The 26,539-nt window shown below is 41.4% G+C and overlaps 1 protein-coding gene across 1 annotated transcript in view; it reads right to left on the minus strand.

Moving 5' to 3' along the window:
* Nucleotides 1-26,539, minus strand: part of LOC145399792 (uncharacterized) — a 150,183-nt gene that overhangs the window by 43,140 nt on the left and 80,504 nt on the right. Inside the window, exons 7-9 of the mRNA XM_080272341.1 lie at nt 11,305-11,366; nt 10,059-10,119; nt 573-701 (exon numbers count right to left, since the gene is read on the minus strand). Coding sequence (XP_080128467.1) covers nt 573-701; nt 10,059-10,119; nt 11,305-11,366 — 252 coding nt within the window. The remainder of the gene's footprint in view (nt 1-572; nt 702-10,058; nt 10,120-11,304; nt 11,367-26,539) is intronic.

Below are 26,539 nucleotides of genomic sequence, written 5' to 3' on the forward strand. Positions count from 1 at the left end.
GAGTGTGGACTAGGGCGCCATGGTTCAAGTCCATGAGATGGTTGGAGGATTTTCCGTAATCTAAACACTACCAGGGATATAAGGTGTTTTACGTCATACATAATCTTAACCACAGTAGCACAGTCTTGGGTCCTCCTATACACCTAAAGGGGCAATAAAGGACTGGCTTTTACCATCTTTACTACTGCCTAAAAAATTAATATACGAAGACTATTTTCTTTACATGCATCAGCTAAGAAAAAAGTTTAGGGTTCTAATTGGGCAGACAAAGGCTTAAAAATTATCGTATGGTTTTCCTGAACGAGCATAAGCAGGGAAACAATGTACTTCTGATGTATGAAGGGCGATTTTTAAAAGAACATCATCTGTAAATGTTTCTTTGGCCTCTTACATGTCATTCGTACGGCAGGACGTCACCTTTAATCTCTTGAGCACATCGAGAAATATCCATGTATCTATTTTTACTGCTATGGAACAATCATCTTTAACTCTACGACCATCTCTACGATCATCTTTAACTGTACGATCAACCTTACAATCATCTTTAACTGTGCGATCATCTTTCACTCTACGGTCATCTTTATGTGTATGATCCTATTTAACTCATCGATCAGCTTGAACTTTACGATCGTCTTTGACTCTATGATCATCTTCAACTCTTCGATCATCTTCAACTCTCCGGACAGCTCTCGTAATAAGCTCTGGTAATAACAAGGTCGGGGAAAATATAGACAAGTGCAGAATTAATTAAAATTTTCAGCATCATATTCCCATACCGGATGCTCCTGGCTGAGTCACAAACAGGGATGGCATTTAATTGCTTCACTGCGAGGGCCACTTTTTATTATTATTATTATTATTATTGCTACCGACAGTGAGTTTTATTCAGTTTAGAGAAGATAAACTTTTGATTTTGCTCCTTAGTACCGTGATGCATATGGATTCAGTCTTGCTACCACCGAATTAACTTTCTTAGGTTTCGCGGATGTCTGGTGTTCTGAATGTTCAGATGAAACCAACATGAGATATAGCTATGAATGGGTAGAGAGAGAGAGAGAGAGAGAGAGAGAGAGAGAGAGAGAGAGAGCAGAGTATTCATTATACCCCACAGTACAGCGACACATAACTATTCTTGCTATCACCCCCCGTAATTTTTCGCATTTCAGAAAAAAAAAACTCTCGTACTGAAGGGCCTAATGGAAACAGCGTTTATATATATATAAAAAAAAAAAAAAGACAGGAGCAGAATTCATTAAAAATTTCCGCATCATATTCTCATTGCCGATGTTCCACGCTGAGGCGAAAACATGAGTAACTTTTAAAGAGGCAGGTGGCAGGGCTGGGAGGGGAGGCTGGTGAGAGGGAGCCAGGGGAGGTAGGGAGTAAAGGGGAAGGGAACGAGTGGGGAGGGTGGGAGCCTACTAAGGGAGGGCCCGACTGAGGGTAGGGTGAGGGGTTGAGGAGGGGACCTTGGGGGGAATAGGAGCTGGCTGGGAAGGGGAAGTAGCTGGGGGGCTCTGGGTCGTGTGAAGGAGGGGCCATGGCTGGGGACGGGATGGCTGGAATGGGAGTGGGAGAGGGGGGTTTGGCTGGGAGGTAGAGGGAGGACTGCAGGGAGAGGGGAAAGATGGAGAGAGTTGGTGGGTGGTGGTGGGACGATGGGGGGCCGGGGGGAAGCTGTTGTTGTTGGGGCGGGGTGGGGGTTGCAGGAGAGGGGCTGTGGAGAGGAGGAGGACAGGGGTTGGGGGCGGTGGCTGGTGCTCGTAAATCAGAGGCTGAAAGTAGAAATTGTGGATTCGCTCCCCCTCTCGGGAAAAGTTACGCCGCCAAGTTATAGGGCCGTATGCTGGCAACTTACGGTCTTTCCTCGCCCGGATAAAATCGTTAGAGGCTAGCGGGAATATAATATTAAAACTATATAGGCTCGTTTGTTTGGAAAATACGGTCTCTATTCGGCTCGATAAAATAGCACGAATAAGCTATAAAGGGATATGGGACGTTAAGCTTCAAACGTATGAACTCCCCCTGGATGGACAAAATAGTTGGAGGGCAGCAGGAATGATCTAATAAAAATGTGTTGCACTGTATTTAGTGGTTGCTGCTGCCAACCTAGTGTCTCCCCGAACGAAACATGTGGGTGGCAGCAAGCATGTGTTTGCAAATAAGATGATGGGGCCGTTTGCTTGAAGCCTAAGGTTTCTCCTCGGCTGGGTAAAATCATGAAAGATTACAGAAAGAATAAGCCAAATAAAAAAAAAAAAAAATGTGGTTTTGCGGATATCGTCACTAACCTCTCATTCTTGGAACTTCCTGCCGCCCATAAGCTGGATAAAACTGACTGGAAGCAGCAAGAATGAAAAAAAAAAAAAAAAAAAAGGAAAAGACAGCCGCTTTTTTTTTTTTTTTTTTTTTTTTGAGAGAAGGGTTACCTGCAATCTCAGACAAACTGTCTGAGTTAACAAGAATAAATGAAAAATTATTATAACTTCCGGTTTCCTCGAAGCTGGATAAAACTGTCTGAAGACAGCAACAATAACCTAAAAAAAAAAAATATATATATAGAAACATTTTTGTAAAGCTTGGTAAAAACTGTTTAAAAGCAGTAAGAATAAACTTATAAAATGGAAAGAAGCATAGGCTGAGTCTGTAAAACTTGTCTTTTCCAAAGAAAGTTGAACACCTGAAAGTCCAAATCAAGATCCATTCAGTTCAAGATGCCTGCACACACGCTGCGTTTAAACCTTTCGGTACGTTGAAATCCATTCATTTTATTCTTGCTGCCACCAGACATTTTCATTCAGTTGCAGGAAGACCACTCATACTGAAGGACTTAATAAACTCTATAACTCCCTCCTTTAAAGTTTAAAAGTCTCTCCTAAGTTAACCAAATCGTATGGAGAGAGAACACATGAAGTAACATTAACATTATCGTAATGAAAGGGACAAAAGATTGCAGGTCTTGGGCATTAAGAAGGCAGACTGAGGACGGCATCTACAGAGCTGACCAGCTGTATATATTAAAAGACTGAAAGTATCTGTTAATTCTTGCATTAGAGAGTTGAAGAGCTTTACAACCCTCGTTAAGACCATGACATGTTTTCTGAACTGTGCAACATCGTCTGGTATCATTAGCATGAAATGAAAATGCCATCCTCTGACTAAAGGGGTCAATAACACAGCTGACAATTTTGTGTCATTACGGGAGGTAAGGCAAGTAATGAAGAACCGTAGTAAAAGCTGGTGCTTCACGGCCCTTAGGTTAATGCCCTTTGGTATGGTGTAGTGTAAGGGGCTGATTTTTGTGTAGATTAGTCTGGAAGGATGGTGTGGTGTAGTGTGGTGTGGTGCGGCTTCGCTGAAGTTGTGAAACACCTCGACTTAAAGAACAGCTGGTGAGAAAAGGACAGACATAGGCGCCCCTAAAGATGCTCCCTCAGTTATTTTGTGTCTAGACGCTCATAATTTCTCTGACAAAGTTCACATTTTCCCTCTCATTGCCACTAAATAGCACATTAGACAATTTCACTGCAACTCACAAGGGAAAAAATAGGTGTCTAGACGCTCACATTTTCCCCTCGCAACCCGACCCAACTTGGAGACAACTTGTGCAACTTGACGAGTCGTGGATTTGATTTGCAACGTACGGTAAACGCTGAGTGAAGGGCTGAATGAATTAACCATTTGTGAACAAGTTATGTGTGTCTCTGAGTGAGTGGCTGCCTAATGTTAAATTTTTAGGGCAATTCATTCATTCATTCCAATATTTTTGACAACTGACACGTAAACAACCCACTTGAAGATGAAACTTTTATTCTACACATTTCTCTCGCAAATCAGTAATTAACCTAATCTGATAATAATGTAGCCGGCCTGGGCATTGAGGAAAAAATGGCGTTTTCCGTGTGAGACTCGGACATAGACAGACAGATATTCTAACGTAAGTGGTGCTGCGAGAGAAGCTTGTAGAACTTAAGAGTGGTGATTTTATTAGACAAATATAAGGCACAGCATAAAGATTAAGAAATTCATGAATGTACTTCTCCCAAAACGTGTCTTTCAAGCCTAATCGTGAAAAGCTGAGCATGCCTCAACTTCATGGGTACAACTGTTACGGATAAATTTTGCCATTTATCCTTTCACTATCTGATGTATCAAGAAATTTTAGTCAGGGTGCAACAAGACCGCTCTCCTTATCTGAGAGGATTTCTAGCCTTTAGTGGGCAGGAATATGTCTCGAGTAACTGTTGGAATGTTCAGATTTTCTTTCACTGAAACGAATAGTTTGGACTTAATTTGAATATAAATCCCAAGTGAGTGTACGGCAGCGAGAGGCTTAAAAAGTGAATGTTGGACGACAGAACCTATAAAATTAACACTATTTGTATAACCCTAATCATCACCTCGTCCACGACCCTCATTACCTAGTACAATTAGGCAACGCCAGGTTGATTTTGACGCTGAAGGATTAATAAAGGCTATTCCTCACCATTGCAGCTCGAGAAATCTTCTATCCAGACTAAAGTAATCTAAAAAATCAAGAACAACAAAATAAATTATTAACGGGTTACTGTTGCTGTTACTTTCCCAGGTTCAACTGAAACGTGAAACCAGTGGACTGCAGGCCTAAGCTGCTCTCGTTATGCATTCCACCATCCTCTTTTTGGAAGACAGGAAAGTACCTGAGGGTTGCTTGTCTAATCAGGCAGTTGGACAACATTTATATCAATGTCACTACATGAAGGCGTCCCTTTCCAGCACCTGTCATTGAGCTGAAGAGGTTGATATAAGGTGTGGGGAAGCTTGAGTTATAAAGTGGATGGTGTGCGCCGCTCGTGTGCATAATTTATGCTTGTAAAGAATTTGCCTCATTACGAAATCATAAACTGAGAATGAGGCAGGGTCATGCATCATAAACACAACCACGGCAACTTCATTTCATGCACAGTTTGGATTAAAATGTTTCACCTCTTCTGCTTCTCGTTTTCCTCTGGTGGCTAATATCCCCAAGCTGAAAGAGCCTTGGCTTGTTTCTCTGTCCATAGAGGATTCTCCTGGATATGATGGTTCAGGGAGAATAATTATGGGAATGGTTAATTGCAAAGTGAAATAGTGGAGTAACATTTCTCCCTGACCCTAAGTTTTCTCTTCAGTAATTATGAGCAAATAACAGATAAGGAAATGAACACACACAATGGTTACTTTCTTAAAGCACAGCCCTTCTGAACAAATATGAATAAAAATGAAATAAGTAAATAAACCTAGACAGGATTACATCACAGAACTGCCTCATCTTTTCAGGATGCATGATTAACACAAGAACTGAGCTCATAGTGTACGTATATCTATCTATTTATCTATCTATCGACATACCTACCTATCTATCTCTCTCTCTCTATACAAAATTTCGTAATATCAAACGCAAGAGAAATGTCTGGCAGCAGAAAGGGAGATAAAAAGTCTGCAAGGATAAGATTAATGATGAAGACGTGATCTGTCTGTCTATCTAACTATCTATATATCCTTGTAAACCATAAGTGAATAAATAATTAAAAATACTGCCAAAGTAAGTAGGAACAAAAAATGGATGATAATGATATGAGCAATAATTACGCATTTAATCCCTTCAGCCACAAGACGTCGTTACCACATTATTACGTTGTTATCAGACGATTGGATTCAACGCAGAAGAGCCGCCTAGTAGGAGTGGGGTTAATGAAGGCTATGTCTAAGCCCTCCAGATCCAATATTATATCCTTCGGTCAATTAAATTCTCTCTCTCTCTCTCTCTCTCTCTCTCTCTCTCTCTCTCTTGTGTGTCTGTCTCCTATTTTCGGACCTCTGTCACCCCGTGTCTTAATGTAAAATCTGGTTAGGATTGTGAAGACTGCGAAAGTTACGGTGACGACGACGACGACGACGACGACGACGATAAGGATATGGATGATGATGATGATAATGAATCCTTGACAACCGTATGCTGTAGAGAGAAACCTTGAGATGTCTAAAATGATGGGAAAATTCTGTTATGCAAGTCAGCAAACTATTACTATCAATTTATCCTGGAGGAGGCACGCATATGAGTTTAACAGGCACACATAAAGCTGGCAGCCTAATAAGTGGAAGCAGCTCATCCCATGCACTAAGAAAGGACTCTGTGATGCTCTAAAATGGTGCTCAGTTCTCGCTTCAACTCTACGCAAGTGTTGTCATGAAGAAGGGAAGACTATGGCGAATATCATACGCTAACGAAGAAGCTCCTGCCTAATGAATGAAAGGAGCTTAACTTGTACCCTAATAAGCGGTCCTTGATACCCCATAAAAACTCTTAGCCTCCCTTTTACTGAACTTTGGAGCAGTTTTGAAGAATGGAGAAAACATTCCGGAATACCATACGCTCACAAAGAAGCTCATTATGAACCCTAGCAAATGATTCATGATATCACGAAAAAAACGTTTATTTCTCACTTTTACTCCACTTAAAACCAATCATGTAGGAGGGACTGAACATCCACTGATACTCGTACTTTAGTAATGGCGCTCAGTTATCTCTTCACTTACGGGCAGTCTGGCAGCAGAGGAAGAATCTCCACCAGTATAGGTTATTAACAGAAAGCTAATCCTATACTAGTAAAGAATGTGGTACAAAGCGGTACAAATGAAAACAAGAAACAACAGACCTATTGGTCCTTTCCAGCCTGTTTGTTATCGGGCAGATTGTGACTAAGGTAACTATCTTACGAATGCCTTTGATGCCTCGGATAAGCATTCAACTCAGTCTTTTACTTCACCTTAAGGCGGTCAAGCAGGAAGGCACATCCACGAGCATCATACATATACAAGGAAATTGATTCTGTGCTCTAACAAACGACCTCGTCTGCTTAATAAAGGCTTTCAATCCTCTCTTATATTCCACTTTAGGGTAGTTGCGCAGCAGGGTAAGAACATCCACAATTATCATTTGAATGTAAGTTCATCTTGCACTATTATTTTTTTCTTATGCAAGAAAGAAGGATCCAAAAGCCAGGAGCCCGCAAGATTGTTCACTTCAAGGGAAAACAAAAACAAGAAAACAAAAGAAACAAATTCAAGATCCGTTTATTTCATTCCGAGATGAATGGACACACCGCATTTGAAAGACTGGAGATCATAGGCAGTAGGAAATACAGACAGAGGGAAACAGTTCCGGAGTTGACCTGTTTCATATATGAAGGACTGGGGGTAACGGTTAACTCTTGGATTAGAGAGTTGAGAGTTTGAGGATGAGAGTTTGTTGCTAGACGGGTGTACACATCCACCGTCGTGGTGGAGGGATGCAAGCAGACAGTTCAGAGGAACAATGACCATTGAAGTAGCAATATAAAAGAGATAAAAATGCAACAGTGCGGCGAAAAGACAGAAGTTGAAGGGAGCCAGTAAGAGGAGGAGAGTTAATAAGACGAAAAGCCGTTGAATATACCTTGTTGAGAGGAACTGTATGTGGGGGACCGCCCCACACGTGAGAGTTGTACTCTACACAGGGGCGAATAAAACCCGTGTATAAAGTCAACAACTGTGCTGGGGTAAGGAAAGCACGGAGTCGGCTTAGCACACCCAATCTCTTGGAAGCAGATTTTACTAGAGAGGTAATATGATCTTTCCAAGACAAATCCCACGAAAATGAAACCCCAAGTACGTTTAAAGATATTGCAGGATTGAGCTGGATATTGTTAAAAATTAGAGGACACTCCTGTGGAAGATTTTGTCGGTTGGAAGATGTAAAAACTAAGTTTTTGATGCATTAAAGATTACCTTTATCTCAATCAGAGAAATGAGCCAAGTCAGACACTAGGCGTGCCATAGCCTCATCCCTTGTTTGCTGAAGTAACTGCTGAGATGGACACTGAGGGAAACGAATGGAAAGGTGAAGGGTGGAGTCATCAGAGTATGAGTGGATAGGGTTAGATGTACATCTTAGAAGGTCATTGATGAATGAAAGGAGGGGAACTGGAGATAGGACAGAGCCCTGTGGAACACCACTACCGATAGCTCTAAAAGAAGAACGGTGGCCTTCTACAACGGTAGCTATAGAGCAACCAGAAAGGACGCAAGAGATGAAGGCGCAGATAGAAGGATAGAAACCGTAAGAGGGTAGTATGGAAAATAAAGATTTATGCTAGACTCGATCGAAGGCCTTTAAGATGTCAAGTGCAATGGCAAAGCTTTTGCCAAACTCCCGTAAGGAGGATGACCAGGAGTCTGAAAGGTAGGTAAGAACTTCCAGCAGGAAGGAAAGGTACAAGCAGACAGACAACGGCGAAAGAGTATACCTGGGCAGGGTGTAAGCGCAGAAGCACAGTTCTTGAGGACAACAGGAGGGACCCCATCAGGAATCGTCTGAAGTGGAACTGGAGGAGAAAGTCTGAGTCAAGAGTTCTGCTTTATCAGTAGAAGAAATCGCTACAGAGTCATCAGAGTGGAAAAGAGGAGGGAAGGATGATGAAGTAAAGTTGTTAGAAATGATTTTGGGAAGGTGCCAGAAGGAGCGGGAAGAATTCCAGTTGGAGAATTCAGAGCATTTAGTACGAATGAAATTATTTTTAGCAGAGCGAAGGACACAGCAGGATTTCCGACAGAAACATAACAGAGATGAGATTCAGGGGTGGGTTGGCTCCGGTTCCTTTGGCAGGCCTTCTCCTTGTTGTGGACAGCATTAAAACAAGCATGATTAAACCATTTTTTTTTTTTCACTAATCAAAGGTTATGGGAAAGGAATGTATGCTTCGATGCCTGAGAGAATAACCTTCATAATGTGCAAGGCACATACAGATTGTTCTCGGCCCTGGGATAATGGGCTATGACCTTCTTATAACCTGATTAAATTTTGGGCCAAACTGGGCCAAGGGCCAGGTTGTGGGCCCCCCCCCCCCAAAAAAAAGAAGAGAAAAAGAAGTTTTTCGCCATAACTCCTTTCAAATTCGTCATATCGACATGAAACCAAAACCTAAAGGTGCATCTTTCAAATCTGCATCCTATAACATGACTCATTACGTCGGGGGGGTGGTCACCCCTCAATTGGCGGTAGGAGGTTCAAGGTTAGGTGGGTCAGGCCTAAAATTTCAAATGGGCATAAAATCGTAAATTTTCACCTGATTTACTCCAAATCTTATATGTTACATCTTTGACTAGATATCCTGTTGTATTTATACGTCAGCACTAAATTGACTGCCGGGGAAGGGTTTGGTGTGCCTCTTCACCGCTTCTTGTTTCATTTAAAAACAGTCATGCAGGAGGGAGAAACGTTCACGAGTATCATGCCCTCACGAAGAAGCCAATCCTATACTCTAAGCAGCGCCTTTAATGACCCGGAAATGTACTCGGCTTTCCGTTACTTCACTTACGGCTGACATGCAGCAAGGAAAACGCCAACGAGTATCATATGCTCACAAAAAAGCTCATATTGTTTCTAAAATGGTAACCTTATTGTCTCGTACAGGCTGTCACTTCTCTCTTTTACACCACTCCTGAGTAGTCATGCATTTGGGAAGAAGATCATCTAGTATCATACTCCCAAAAGGCAACTAATCCTATCTTGTACTAAACAATCCTTGCTGCCCCAATTAAGGTGCTTAGTTCTCTCCTTTACTTCATTTATCGGCAGTCATGGAGCAAGGGGAGAACATCCACCAGTATTACACTCTCAGAAGGCAGCTAATCCTATCCTGTAATAAACCACCCTTGATGCCCCCGTAAAGGCGCTCAATCCTCTCTTTTGCCCCACGCAAGGGCGGTACGGCGCTACTATCTCGCAGCCTTCTTCGCCGTGGAGTAAGGAACATAATTTCCCCAGGGTGCAGAGGCCGAGATGGGTAAGAACAAATGATCTCCGTAACGCGCTGGAAGGAGCTACTGCACACATCAAGAAAAAGCGCCCCAGCCGTGACATTACCTGCAGTGACGTCATTAAGGTGACTCATTTGTGATCGCATATTAACATCACTGCCTATAACGTCAGCACATAATGGTAGCAAGGTGGATTAGCAAAGATTTCAGGAGCAGAATCATCAGTAATGTACTCGTACATCAGCCGTGGCATCATCAGCAGTAACATAAGTAATGGCCTCGGCCGTGACATCATTGGTACTAGCGGAAAAAAAGGTGCTATAGTAGTGATATCACCAGCAATAACAGTATGGGGCTTTAGTAGGGATGTTACCAGCAGCAACGTCAGAGAGATGATTTAGTAGTGACATCACCTACAGCGGCATCAGGAAGGAACCTTACAGTGAGCTCACCAGTTCTGTGACATCAATAAGGTGCTTCAATCATGGCATCACCAGCAGTAAACTACATTAGAGTCATCAACATTACCTTCAGTACTGTGCCTTAACGTACTGTAGTGTTACCATCAACAGTAACAACAGTAACGTGCCTTAAAAGTCACTTGTGTTATCATCTGCTGTAAAACCAACAACGTGCCTTAAAGTAGTGCTATCATCCGCAGAAACGTCAAAAACAGCGTATCCTGCCACTCACAGCCACAGACAGCTGACAGTCCTCTTACACACACACACACACACACACACACACACACACACACACACACACACACACACACACACACGAGACCTTCGCATACTTTCCTAGTCAGTTACACACACACACACACACACACACACACGAGACCTTCGCATACTTTCCTAGTCAGTTACACACACACACACACACACACACACACACACACACACACACACACACACACAAAGCTTTCCACATTCAGATACCGTATGGTGGGTTAGATTCGGATTCAGTTTTCAGTTAAAGTATAACCTGACACACACGCGTCATGGCAACTGCGGCCAACGTCAAAGGGCCGACCATTAACCGCGCCCTGGTGAAAAGGTCAAATTGCACACTGCATTTCGCTCGGCCATCAAAACTAGCACGTAAACATCAGCCGTGCCAGCTCTCAACACTGCCTGCTTTCTGGTGACACACGTTCTCCATGTATATCTAGATTATTTTCATTTTGTCATTTCAGGTGTTTTAGTTAAGAAAAAATATGTGGTGGAAGACAATCCCTTATTACCTCTCATAAAGGTCAAATGGGTTTAATTCCGATGGGTTATTGTAGTTAATTGCACAATTATTATTGAGCTCAGGGAATACGACTGCCCACTCTCGTCTTAAATGTTTCGACAAGGTGGCCTACTTCTGGTTGTCTATGCTCCTCCTAGGACTATAGATGATGTGGTGATGGGTGGAAAGCTGAATATTTAAGGGTGGGAGACCACGCAGTTCGCAGTAAGACTGGAACCTCAGGTTCACCTGGACATGAACCCGGTGGACTGAAGGTTGAAGCTGCCTTCCTCGTGCAGCTCACCATGCTCCTTTATGGGAATAGGGCGGGAGTTAAGGACATTTGTATAACTAGGCAGTGGCGACGCCTGGTACCATCAGGTGACGTTGTCCCACTCCAGCACCACACTGAGTCCGTGACAGTGTCAAACATAACAGGAAACCCTTGGCCTCTTTTAGGACTTGCATCACACAAAGAGTAAATTCATGGCCATCTCCGAGTTGAGATGTATACCACCAGGAGCTTATTAGTAAAGGAACGGATAAAAAATGCGTGCACACACATAGGCCATGCTTATTGATTGACTTATTCACATCGGTCGATTGACGGATTTCATGCTCCATCTTGGTATCTTTTGACGAGTTCAATTTCGACCAGGGGGCACTAACAAGAACCTGTATTAATCTACTTAGTGGTAAAGTTTTTTCCTAGGTTGTATACAATGGTCATTTCGGTAGCAAGTATACTGTGAACTAAAAAAAAAAAAAAGTCGTCGGGCTGAAGATGTTAAGTAAAACTGCTGTTATGGTTGCATGGAATCAAAACCACTGCTCAAGCAATTAGTTTCCCCGGCATCGGATACAGAGTATGTCGCTAAACAGCACCCGGTAGCTTCACGGCGTTAAATTCTCCCCCGACCTTGGCTTCACCGGCACTGGAGTAGTGTGGAAGAGTTAGGACCGCTGGCAAGTCTTAATATAGAACTTGGGGTCTCCTTGGATTGTCGAGATGCGAAGAAGAAAATGTAGAACTTGGGGAAAGTGCATGGGGGAGGGTATGAGATAGTATGATGTGCATGTAATGTTGAAGGTTATGAAAATAATAAGGAAATGAATAATAATAAAAATAACAACAACAACGACAACAACAACAACAACAATAATAATAATAATAATAATAATAATAATAATAATAGAGTCGACTCTGTCGGATACGTTTATGTGAAGGTACAGGACGTGGTGAATGTTTTTGGTGTATCCGATACAGCCAGGATTCCGGGGGCTTGAATGATGAGTGAATGGACGCATGGCCCATTGGACTGGGCAAATTTGGGCTGTCTGGACATTGCTACTCTTCACCCTGCCCTAGGGTGGGAAAGGAGGTCCGGATGATGATGATGATGGTAATAAAGAAGAAAAAAAAGAAAAAAATAATAAGAAAGGATTAGTAGGTAGAGAGAGAATGAAAACTTAGGGCTGTGTGGGCATCGGGGGAGAGAGGTGATCTGATGAAAGAGGAGAGATATACAGAAACTAAGGTGGGTGGGGAAGTGTATGAGGGAGAGTGATGAAGGAGTTTTTGGGGAAGAGAATGAGTGTTAGTCAGGTGGTTGGAAGAAGAAGAAAAAGAAGTAGCAGACCAAGACTTAGAGAGAAAGCTGCTTTTATTCTAGACGTGACAATGGCTCAAAATTAGTTTATGAATGTGATGGTTATAAGAAAAGATAGATCAAGAACAATGCTGTGACTATATGTGAGGTGTGTGTGTGTGTGTGTGTGTGTGTGTGTGTGTGTGTGTGTGTGTGTGTGTGTGTGTGTGTGTGTGTGTGTGTGTGTTATGATGGAGACTATAATCGTAGTGGAGGGTGGAAGAAGGAGAAGTGCAAAACTAAGAAAAAGGGGTGTGGGTATATCGTTTGAGAGACTGGCGAAGAGTGAGGTGGTTGGGAGGCTATGTAGCTCAAGAACAGAGTAAAGTAACATTGGTGCCCACTGGAAGGTACTACAATGTGGTGTAATGATGATGATTTGATGATGAGTTATATGTCGTTGGGAGTTGATGATGGCGATGGTGGTGGTATAGTATACCGTTGGGTAAAGATGATGATGACAGTAAGTGACTGAACAAAAACAAAGTGGGGATATAGGAAATTGTTACTGAGCAGGAACTGGAAATGAAACGCCTGGACGCTGAGGCCAGTACTTCCATAGTCTGATGTCAGCCAAAGATAAGCAGATAAAGATATAAATAACTAGAGCAAAGTGACCCGAAGTCACAACACCCCGCCCGCGCCCAAAATTTGGGTCCCCGCCTCCCACCTTTACCCTGGTGGATTTTCACCAAAATCGAACCACTTCCTCAGTTCCACACAGCCAACACCTGCGCAAAGTTTGAAGATGATCCGTTCATTGGTTCAAGGGTTAATCGATGCACAGACTTACAAATAAACAAACGCCGACGATCACATACATCCCTTCTGCAATGAACTGCAGGGAGGTGAATGATATGAAAAGACAGAATGACAGACAGAATATATATATATATATATATATATATATATATATATATATATATATATATATATATATATATATATATATATATATATATATACATACATACAAACAGATAGGTAGATGAATAACCAGTCAGCCAGGTATAAAGACAGATAGAATTTAATTCCTGTTGTTTATTCGGTCAACAACACAGAATGAAAAAAACCAGGTATGTGATGACAATAATCCTCTCTACCATTCTATAATATGACTCTGTACGTGTATTTCTCTCAACACAATTGCTCTCATGCACTTTCACTCACTCAATTAAACATATTCATAATCAGTCCATATCCCAACGAAAGATCACCCCGAATCGGCAAAAGAATGGGCTCGTAAAAACAAGGATAAAATATAATACATGATCCTACAGCGATTTCTCTCTCTTTTTTTTTTTTTTTTTTTTTTTTTGTCCCTTAACAGCGAAAAGGCCTTTCATAAAACAGTTACATAGTCTGAAAGGAGTAAGGAGGAATATAAAAATTGCATTTTTTTTCTCCATATATGTATTACGCTCTCATGCACCTCCTGCAACGCAACACACATACTCACATACTCGTACAGCATTAACATCACTTCAAACCCACCCCTTTGAGAGAAGCAATCCTTCGTCAAAAATAAATAAGCTGCATTTTTGTTTTAGGCAGGCCATACGGTACATCGAATATACACGATTGCGATTTTTCAGAGAAGAATATTGTTGTAAATATTTCGTGAAGCAGTTTTTAATCAACTACATTTTTATCGTACGTAATTACTGGGAGAAGCAGTCTTACATCTCACATCTCACTAACTTTAGTGTTCTGTTCCACTTAACTCCGGACAGTTTATTCGGCTGAGAGAGTCATAAGAGCCACAAACTGTAAGTATTTTTGTTTTTTAAGTTTTATATCAGCTCATAGGTTTGTGATTTTTGAGAAGCCGTCCTATATGAAATTCAGGTGATTTTTTTTTCGAAATACCGTCTTATGTGAAAATCGCAAGTGATGATATATGAGAATGTTGTCCTATAGGAAATTCATAGGTCGTGATATTTGAGAGTGCCGTCTTAAAAGAAATTAAGAGATCATGGTTTTTTTAGAATGTTGTCCTGTATGAAAATCAAAGGTGGAAGCTGTGATTTATGTGAATGCCGTCCTAGAGAAAAATGAAGGGATATGATTTTTTAGATGTAATTTATAGAAAAAATCAAAGGGCGTGATTTTTTACATTTCCCTCCATCTTCCAATGCTCAGCTCCTGCTATTCCCTACTGCATAAAATGACCTTGTACCGTCGTCTGCTGTGTTCCCCATCGCAGGAAGTGCAATTGCTGTGTGGCCTGTTGACTTAGCAGGCGTGCCACGCAAAAGTTTCACAATTACACAGTTAATCTGATTCCCCCCCCTCCTCGCTCTCGTTCCCTTGCTTCAGCAGATACACACACAGTCCCTCTTTCTTTGGCAGTTTTTCTTGAGCGCGTACACACACACACACACACACACACACACACACACACACACACACACACACACACACACACAAGCAATCTCTCTCTCTCTCTCTCTTTCTCTCTCTCCTCGCTTTAACAGGACAGAGAAACCCAATACCAGCACCAATTCCGACCTTGATATCTTCTTAACTTCACTTCACTGAAATATATACGATGCGAGTCCTCCTATTACAAGCCGACTTTGGGGCCTCCTTCTCGTGGATTGAGGAGGCTCCCTGGCAAAGTCTGGCAATAACACATCGAGCATCAATAAGAAAAATAATATTACAATCAAAATGCGAATATGTAAAAAGGGTAAGCATTGATTTATATGTAGCAGAGGGAAGAAGAAAGCTGCGTAAGATATAGTTAGTCATGGATGGCCTGATGTACTTAAGGATTGACAGAATTAAAAAGAAAGTGAGTACGTTACTGTAGTGGACGGAGCTGTCTGAACTAAACAAACAGAAGTTAAAGAAAAAATAAAAAAAGAGAGAAAGGCTTAGGTAGCGCCGTCATGAGGGAGAGGCACAAACAGGAAATGTGTAAGTCCTCGTCACATGTCGGTGATGCGTTCCAAAATATTACATTTTACATACAACTAGTAATATATCTTGCGGGGAACTTGCAAATCAGCATTATACGTACGCAATTTGTCAGCTGTTATTGCCGAGTTGTTTGATATAAAATTAAAAACAGGTGACATATAAAAACGATATATAAAGATGATATCCTGCGCCTGTCCATTACCGTTTTATTTACGCACATGAGACGTTAAATTCACTGGTACCGGGTGTGTTATTTATGCACACTGTGTCGACGTGAAAATTTTATAAAGAACATACAACCCAAGACAATATCAACCCTAACTTGGTTACGTCTTCTCTAGTGTTCAGTTCCAGACGCATCGCCTTTGCTGAAAGTGAGTCATGAATCCCAGTTATACTCTCTCTCTCTCTCTCTCTCTCTCTCTAACTTGGACTAAAATAGAAAGCTCTACATCTTTAATGCTGGGTAATAGGAATATAGTCAGAATATAATGTTAGTCGTGGGGAAGTGCTATGGTAATACTTTTTCTGTTATTGATTTGCCTGAAATAAACGAAAAGCTGGGCCAAGTTACAGCACGAAGCGTATAGTACTGGCATCATTAATCATCTCATTGTCAGGGCAACGCTTGTATCTTATTCCTGCTTTCATCAAACAGCTTTATTCAGCTTAAAGAGTCATAAGGGCCTGAGGGTATTAAGGTGAAGCTGGCAAAATATCTGGTAGACGCAAGAAAGCCTCCCCAGCACACGAAAATACGATATACCTACAAACAATTCTTTTTACTCAAGGGAGAATTTTCCAAAATAGAGGGGTTATATATATAGAACCTTCATAAACCCCTTGAATCTGGTGAGACCTTTTTCTTTTCAGCTTATTCTTGCCGTCTCCAGACGATTTCAGTAAGCTTCGTGGGGCTTTTCGAAACGGGGGGGTTTGATATAGCCTCCATTAACCCCTTCACTACTAAGGTCTTTTCTAAACTACTTAATCCTTCGGACGTAGCAGGAACAAAACTGAAAACATATGGTACTAGGCTGAAGCGGTTAGACAGAGTAGCAGGTCGAAGAGAGAGAGAAAAAAATCTGAGCGTAACACATAAACAATTACTCTACAGACTGAATTTATATATACTCTTCAAAGCTTATGTTGGGCCTAAGTTTGTTTGTATGTAAAGTAAAAATAAAAATACTATCTTCCCAGTTCTGTCTAAAGAAAATCTACAAATGGTGACATACGCTGAAAACTCTATCTCCAGCAGTGCGTGTTTCAGATGGTTCGATTTTTCCGGAATGTATTCGTTCGACTTTGGCAAGATATCTATTTCTCTGTCTGTACGCTTGCCTTCACTGATACAATGACTAAACTGTGGATACTAATCACAGAGTGAATATTAAAGTGACAAAATACAAGCAAAACGATCTGTGATAACCATTAACTATTGTGGAGGTTTGTTTATCCTGTAAATTGGATAGGATTCTTTATAACTACGTCCTTAATGGCTGTATTGACTCTGAAGGAGGGAGGGAAACTCAGTGGCCTAGAATATTGAGAGGGAGGAGGAGGGGAGATGGCATAAAAAGGAGGGGGAGGGGAATGTACCATATCATATTTCAGCAGATATCCTCTTAAATAAATTTTTTAACCATTTCACGATGGGGACAACTCTCGCATTCTGTTTCAGCTAAGGCCAAGTTATTTTACTCAGCTGTGATGACGTGAAGGAGACTGAGAAAGCTAAAATTTGTAAAGATTTGTCAGTAAGTTTACAAAGTTACCTACGTATTTTTGTCAGGGATGAAGATTTCTAGGCACTTAAATAAACACAAGTAAATAAATAAATAAATAAGGGAACGCCTCCAACTCGTGGTTAATAAAACACGTACAGAAAACGATGTAATGAAAACACTACATAAATACTGTATATATAATGCAGAACAGTTACAAACACGGTATGAATGATGATAACGTATTACCCGCCGTTATTAGCAACTTCATAAAAATAATGGACTGAGCCTTATTTACTGGAGGCCATGGTTAATTGAACAAAAATGACCAACACAGCATGAAATTAGCCTCATTCAGGTTTTTTCCATTGGCCCCCTCAATACGATGATCTTTTCTTTAATATATCCATGTTACACGAATATTTCAGCTTAGGAGGGCTAATTGGTGCTGAAGGTATGAAAAATGCTTAAACCAAACTCTTCCAGGTCGAAAACTCTACACTAAGCAAAATAAAATTGTCATGAGGCAGCGAAAAAGAAAACGACTATTACGCCATCTCTCTCTCTCTCTCTCTCTCTCTCTCTCTCTCTCTCTCTCTCTCCCACCTGACGTATTTTTCCACTTTCCAATATATTATAAACTAAGCCAGTTTTGAAGCATAAGTCTTACAGGGCCGATAAATTGTGCCTGAACAATGGCTCCAGTTTTTTATCCTCTCTCCCACAATGCCTCTGTTTTTTTCCACCCTTAATAGCTTTTTCTTTTTTTTTTCCCCTCCCCTCTCACACTCAGCCTCACTCAGTCTCTCTGCTTCCCCTTGTGCCTCTCTCGTCTCTGTGTCTGTCTCTGTCACTGCCATACCTTCTGTCTCTGTCACTGTATCTCCCTATCTCTCTTTCTTCCCCCCTTCTCTCTCTCTCTGTCTTTCGTGTGTGTGTGTGTGTGTGTGTGTGTGTGTGTGTGTGTGTGTGTGTGTGTGTGTGTGTGTGTGTGTGTGTGTGTCTCTCTCTCTCTCTATCACACACACACACACACACACACACACACACACACGATTCCCCTTTTTCACCCTTAATAGGTCTTCCTTTTTCACTCTCACACTCAGCTTCACTCAATCTCCCTGACCTCTCTTTCTCCCTCCAGTCCGTGTGTCTGGTTTTGTTTGTCTGTCTTTGAGTGTCTGTCTGTTTTTGTGCGTCTTTCTGTGTTTCTGTCTGTCTATCTATTAATTTTCTTTCTTACAATTCCTTTTTCTCATCCTACTGGTTCTTTTTTCCTCTATCTCCCTTAGTTTCATTCTGTCTCCGTCTCTCCCTTGCCGTCTCTCTCTTTCTCTCTCTCTCTCTCTCTAGCGTGTCTGCCTCTGCCTCTGTCTGTGTCTCCGTGTCTGTCTGCCTCTCCCTCTCTCCCTCCCTTCTCTTTCCCACTTCGGACTTTACTGAAAAAAAAAAAAAATCACCTTTTATAGCTCTTTTTCACACTTGCAATCTCTCTCCTTCCCTCTCTTCCCTCCCTCTCTCTCTCTCTCTCTCTCTCTCTCTCTCTCTCTTTGTTCAGTTTCACACACACTTACCTATTCTCCTGACTCTCATCTTATTCATTTTTCTCAGTTCACTCATTCTCCTCATCTGCCTCCTCACTCATCCCCGTCCAAAGAGCGCTTAGTAATCATACAAAATTTGCACACACAATCATACTCACATCATAATCATTTCTCGGTATACCTCACATTCCCAAATAACCTCACGATCATTCATCAGTTCATTCACTCTAAGCACACCTCATAAATTTTCAACAGCTTCATCCACTCTATACACACCTCACAGTATTCATCAGTTTCATACACTATAAACACATTAGTCATTCATGTTTCATATAGTCGTATAGTCACTCTTTTGTCCCTCACCAATAAGTCTGATTCTGCCTCTCCTCGCTCACAAAACACAGTCACTCATTCCCATTTTCCCCTAACGCTTCTTCATTACCTTTCAGTCATTTCGCACAATTATATTCACTTTTCAATCACTCACTCTCAGTCTCACTTAGTCTTTCCCCCACACTAACTACTTTCGCGTCGGTGTGTGCATCTGTCTGTGTGACTGTGTCTTAATCGTCCCAATTATTCTGATCTCTTGTTTTCTTTAAAGCATACGATATTAAACACAGTGAATCCCCTCCAACATACCCACACATGCTTTTTCATCACAGTACAACCTCACTAATTCTTAAAAGTTTCCTCGATCTGTCAAACTATCTATCTACCTATTCAACTTTCGATTTATCTCTGTCTACATTTCTGTCTGTCTGCATGTTTTTTTATCTGTCTATCAATCAATTAGTCAGTCAGTGTCTATTATTTTATAAATCACACACACATACACACACACACACACACACACACACACACACACACACACACACACACACACACACACACACACACTACCCACTTCAGAATATTACATCCTCACAGTTACACATTTTCTTGGTCTACAAAACTCAATCAATCAGTCTACGATTCATACACCCACATATATTCACACACACTCCCTACATCATAACAGTATAATATTCTCACAATTACACATTTTCTCTATCTATTAAATTATCTGTCGATCTGCTTGTTCATCCATTTATATATCTATCACTCATAATCCCCTCCAACACACCTCCATCACCACATTACGTCCTCATTAACCATTAAACATTTCCTCGCTGTATTACACAAACTCTCCCCACGGAATATTTCATACGCCCAAATACACCCACCCAACTTTTGTTTTTTGGGAGGGTTTGATAATATGAATCCGTAATGTTGGCGTGTATCATTTCCAGATAATTGAGACATTGTTGCTGCATTTTTTCGGAACACTGTATCTGCAACTTTCCGGAGCTGTGATTTAGACTCCGGCCTGGTAAATATATTGGGGGTTTATCAAGGGGAGAACAATGGGCAGAGCGTGGACGGCCGCGGCGCCATTGACAGCCACCATTATTTTCTAGGGCTTGGTGTTCAGTCTCCTTCCTAATGTAAATCTATTACTCTCTCATCTAACCCGGTGGCCGATGGTGCGTGGGTTAAGCATGGTTAATTTACCAGAAGGAACCCAGATTCGATTCTTGGACCGATCAACTGCTGGACAAAATTTGTTAATCCTTATATCTGTTCATCCTGTTCATTCAGAAGTACAACTGGAGCCCTATTTGTTAATTCAATTATTGTATGTCGTATTTTAGGAGAAAACTAAAACATGGAATACAACGATTTTCGACCTTAATTACCCTCATGTAGTTGGCTGGTACTAAACCAAAGCCTGCCTCATCTACGAGTGCTTATATCTAACTGGATGTGCAATTCGCTTCTCCTACTCACCGATACTTCAGAAGATAAACCATTTAGAAGGCAGAGAATCCCCTCAGCTGATTAAACTGTCTGGCGGTGGTCTTAACTTTATAACCTGGGGGTAGGCTAAGTAAAATACCCCCTTTATCTCTTGCAAATACAGCTTCGCAGAGGCTGTTTGTGCTGAACCGACTACATGCACTCATCAACCCCATACAATTGCTCATTTTCTACAGGGGCCTCATTCACCCCTTTGTGGAACTGTTCTCCTGTGTGTGGCTTGGGGTTCGGGAACATGGTAGAACCAGTTTTCATATCATCAGGTTTATTTTTCTTACTGACTCTTTTCAAGCCCTCTCTCCTCTCCACAGTGTTTAATTTCTCTCTCTCTCTCTTTCTCCTCTCTCTCTCTCTCTCTCTCTCTCTCTCTCTCTCTCTCTCTCAAATCCACACCAGCTAGCATCAACACACCAATTCCACCTAATCACAGCAAAACTCCAAACCTCCCTTACCACAGATTGCCTCTCCCTGCCAATGCATTATAATCTATACTCTTTGAGGACACCACATCAACATTTTTCCCAGTTCCTGCAAAACTGAATAAAAAAAAATTGCTTCATTTAATACTGGTTTTGTATTGTTCTAGCTACGACCATTTCACTGTTCATGGCGAAAGTTACAAAAAGTATTAATTAATATAACTCCCTATCAAAAATAACCTTTTATCAGTCCAATCAGCACGTAAATGACATCAGTAATATATTTTTACAACTCCAAACAATATAAATTTTTTTTCAGCCGAAGGAAGACCATTTGTAATGAAAGGACTAATCACCACTAACCATTTTAGTATGAAGACGATTTTTGTTTCATTACTGCTAAGGTAGGAAAAATAGGCGAGATGATGATGATGATGATGAAAATAGACTGGATGATGATGATAATGATGATGATGATGATAATGATAATGATAATAATAATTGTGGTGATGGTGGTGGTGGCACTGTTAAGGTCGTACTGTTTTATTCAGAGGAGGAGAGATTCTCGAGGGGAATAATTAAAAAGCCAGAGTAAAGTCTGGTAAGCCCTAGTTAATTATTCAGGCTCGTTAAAATACAAAACACATTTTTTAAGGGATTTTTTTTTTTTTTTTTTCAGCTCTTGGGATCCGAACAGCAGCACTTGATTAGTCTCGTCAGTTGTAGGATGCCATTCATAGTTTACTCCAATTACTTCAGGGAGATTTGATAGCTTAGGATGAATTTTCAAACTGATGGAGTTAGATATTAAAAACTGCGTTAACTTCTTCGCTGAAAGAAAATTTCCCTAAACTACACCAGTAAGGTGAGCTTTGTGTGCACGTGACGAGCGAACGAGCGTTTGTACGTACGCCTATCATCATAATTTCATCTTGGTGTAAACTTTCAACATTTCTGATGAGGTTGTTGAACAATAAGAGAATAATAATTGAACTAAAATATTTACTTTCTCACATTTTTTCTCTTACGTTTTCTCTCAGGACGTGCATATAGCGAGGGGCCGCAGCGTTTACCACACATGCAATGTTCAGTTCTCTGATTCCGACTTGGTGAGCCAATGAACTGCGTCGGTAATTGCTTGGTTACTGATCGAAGGATAAAACCCAGAAATGGGACAATTACCTTCCTGATTTCACCTCCCAAACACAGAAAAAACGTTCATGCAAAATTGTGACCGTAGTATCCGATATTTAATTGTTAGAATTCATGCAAGAAAACATAGTGTTACAACAGGGAATCTTCTTAAGCCTGGATAGGCAACCTGGGGTACTAATTTCCCACTAACTGCCTCACTGGTTGTCACGTGCTAATTACGTGGGCTGCGAAGCTCTAGTTCCCTCTACCTTCACCCGCCCTTAGACCCTCTTTGTAGGTGGGGCTGTCTTATTTCTACCCCTGCTCCTAGGTGCCTTTTTTGTGCCTGTGGGAATCATATACCCCAGGTTACCTTTTACGAGGATAGGCAACCTGGAGTAATAATTTCCCATTGGTTGTCACGTGGTAATTACGTGGGCTGCGAATCTCTGCTTCCCTCTACCTTCACCCGTCCTTAGACCCTGTTTGCAGGTGGGGGTGCCTTATATCTACCCTTGCTCCCAGGTGCTTGTACTTGTGGGAATTATATAGCCCAGGTTACCATCCACGGTACTGAGAAGCACTGCCTCCACAACATGCATGTGTATATATATATATATATATATATATATATATATATATATATATGTATATATATATATATATATATATACATATATATTATATATATATATATATATATATATATATATATATATATATATATATATATATATATATATATATATATATATATATGTATATATACACTCGTACTTAGTAAATTATGTGATATTCAGTTTCAGGTTAAAGAGAAAGCACAATGGTTCTAATTTTTTCTTGTGTCTTTGCAGCTCATTAAGGAGCATACAGGAACATACTATCCCCATTTGCCTGTATGGTTTGACCTGTTGTCCTAAGTCTGAAGTGGACTGGTAAAGAAATGAAGAAAAGGACCCAAAATGAAAAGTATTTAGAGGTAAGAAAAAAAGAAAAGAAAAGAGATACCGATATGTACAGTATGGTCTCCAAAATAATGTGGAAACCATAATTAGGAGAACTGTGATCCTGACTGCATATTCCCACCTTTGCAAGGGTAAAAAAAAAAAAAAAAAAAAAAAGAGGCACACTATCTCGCCCCTGTGGCATGGTATGAAAACGAGGAAATTTTCTTCCTCTCGAGTGGAATGTTGAGAGGATGAGGTGGGAAGGCGACTCCCCCTTTATGAGCAGCCGGGAAAGCAAGTGTCCACAAGAGCAATACAGAGAAGTGTCCCCCAGCCTCTGAACGCCTGGACTAGAAGTGACAGGCATAAGAAATAAAGGAATACAAAGAAAAGAAAAGGGCGACCTATTTATTGATAATTTCAAGGTTTTTGTTATTGGACTAATCGTAAGATATCTATTGTATAAGCCAGTGACAAGAACAGAAAAGCTGGAAGCTCCCCACCCCCTTACAATTTCCTCTAGTCGAAGCCGGCAGAAGAAAGTGAGAATTACCATGTTTCAATGAAAAAACTATCTTGGAAATTCAAAGGAAAGGATGAATGGAAATCATATCCTGCACTACCTTCACTTGGGAAGAAATGGAGGAAAAAAATTCAAGATCGGGTACATAATATTGTTCTGCTGTTGTCCTCCATATTCTGTACTGTAGAAAACAAAGCCAAAAATAGCACTCAGATGGCACATAGCTCCTCCATTACAGCACCAGCCACTGTTTCATGATTTTTGTGACCCTTTCCTTGATTTTTGTTCTTCGTCCCACTTTTAATCACCTGTTCCTCTAATCGTCCTTATATCATTATGCCACGTAAGGTGTAAATCCATCAGTAGTTTTCCATAATGTTTATTATTTAACAGACAGACAGGCAAAAAGACACAGACTAACAGACCGTGCCAAAAATATAGCATCCTTGGCAAAGTTAATAAAACATTAACCCATTCTTTACAGTGCCTTATTTTATATTGCAGTCTTACTAGTACTCGAACAGGAAGTGTTGGATGCCGTGTTCAGTACGACATTCACAACAGGAAGTCTACCCAAAGGTGAAAAAAGTCTGGAAGCAGTAAGGATAAGTTAAATAAAAACGACATCGACTGGAACTGTTAATGCCGCTTAAATGATTTTCTTAATCAGTACTTCTGATGGCACTGATAAATATTCCTGTCACAAAAGCACTTTAAAAAGTTAGTATCTGCCATCGTATACTAAAAGAGTTTACATCACAGTTCTCTCTCTCTCTCTCTCTCTCTCTCTCTCTCTATCTATCTATCTATCTATCTATCTATCCCTCTCTCTCATTCTGATCCAAGGTAAGGCAGAAGATATCCATATTCCCAAGTCTCCAGGCGGCATGACTGAAGTCTATGTCTCGGGAATCAAATCCTAAGTGGGTTTGGCGGTGGACAAGGGGAGCATAACAACATTAGAGGTGTGGAGAAGAGAGAAAGAGAAGTGAGAGAATAACAGAGAGAGAGAGAGAGAGAGAGAGAGAGAGAGAAAGCGTGAGAGAAGTGAAAGGCGCCGCAGTTTCTCAGATTTTTGCAGAAGACCTTGCAATATGTGGGTCTATCGGTTTACCTATGACAATAAACATAACCATTCTAACACTAATCTCCAAAAGTCCTCTTCATAATACGTATTCTTTATTCCTATTCCTTCGTCCCTCTCTTCCCATCATTCTCTCCTATTCTCCTCCTCTTACTCCCTCTCCCTCTCTCCCCCCTCATTTCCTCTTCTTTGTTTCCTTCACAACTAACCCCTTGCCATTTCCCATCATCTCTCTCTCACCCTCTCTCTCTCTCTCTCTCTCTCTCTCTCTCTCAAACTAACCGAGAGAAATATACGAACAGCCAGTCCTACAACGCATATCCATTGTCGCAGTAAAAATTAATGAAAAAAAAATCATATGCATCTTCCGATCAATATAAGCAGCGGAAATGAGAGGGGAGAGGGGGATGGGAAGATGTGGGGGAAAAGAGGACGATTATGGAGAGAGGAAATGGAGGAAAGAAGAGGGGGAAAAAAAAGGGAGGGGAGGAAATACAGAAAGAAGAGTGGAAAGGATGAGTAAGGACAAAGGGTAACTCGGGGGTGGGGGAACATGAAGGGGAAGGGGGAGACCTGACTGGGGGTAGACGTGAAAAGAGAGAGAGAGAGAGAGAGAGAGAGAGAGAGAGAGAGAGAGAGAGAGAGAGAGAGAGAGAGAGAGAGAGAGAGAGAGAAAAGGAGGGAATAGGAGGGGGAGGATATGTAAGGGGAAGAGAGTGGAGGAAGAAGCCAGGTCTGAGAGGTGGCGGGGGGAAGCCAGAGAAAAAGAGTTGAGCTGAAGGGGGTAAATGCAGGGGGAGGAAGTGGAGACAGGAAGCTGGATAAGAGGGAAAATGGCGCATGGAGTGGTATGAGGGATATATGAAGGGAGAAAGGTGAAATGGAGGAATGGAAAGACATGGGGATATATGAAGAGGAGGAGGAGATATAACGGGGGGGAAGTGGAGGGGTATGGTGGGGGGAAGAAAATGGATAAATACTGGATAGTTGTAGGGTATGGAAGGGGAAAAGAGGGAGGGGGAAAATTATCAAACGGGAAAGTGTGGGTGTGGAGGGGGCAAATATGGAAAATGGAAAGGGTAGAGGGAAAAGAGGGATGGGAAGGGGCAGAAGAGATGAAAATATGCTGTATATATGAAGGGGGGAAAGAGGTGGCAATGAGGATGTATACTGAGGGGAGATTGAGGGGAAATGGTGTCCAGAAAGAGAGGAAATGGGGGATATACAGACGAGAGAAAGAGGGGAAATGCGGTAGAGGGAAGGGAATACTTGGAGGGAACAGCATCACATTCTTCGTTAAAATCATCAGAACAAGCACACGCTCACACACATATTTTTCCAGCCCTACCTAATGGACTTTCCCCATTTGAAGAGTAATCGGAACGGAAAGACTCATTTACTCCAGACAACCCCACAAAAGACCCATTAACCACCCCGAACGACAAGGCTCGGGGGGTTTGGCGGGAGGAGGGGTTGGCGTGGGATTGGGGCTTTGGTGATTACTTTGCGCGATGTTGGGACCGATCTTTTGTTGCCTGTCATGTTTGCCGCCGAGATGTAATACAAAGAACTTGGAGCATTTATTCTGATTGTGGATGGAGGTGGAGTAAGGATAAGCAAACAGGTTATAAGAGTCTGGTGCGTCTAAGTGGAGGGTGAGGCAGGAAAGTCA

This window comes from Coenobita brevimanus, chromosome 50, assembly GCF_032717465.1.
Source record: "Coenobita brevimanus isolate Jiangsu-jjx chromosome 50, ASM3271746v2, whole genome shotgun sequence".
NCBI classification, from domain to species: Eukaryota; Metazoa; Arthropoda; class Malacostraca; order Decapoda; family Coenobitidae; genus Coenobita; species Coenobita brevimanus.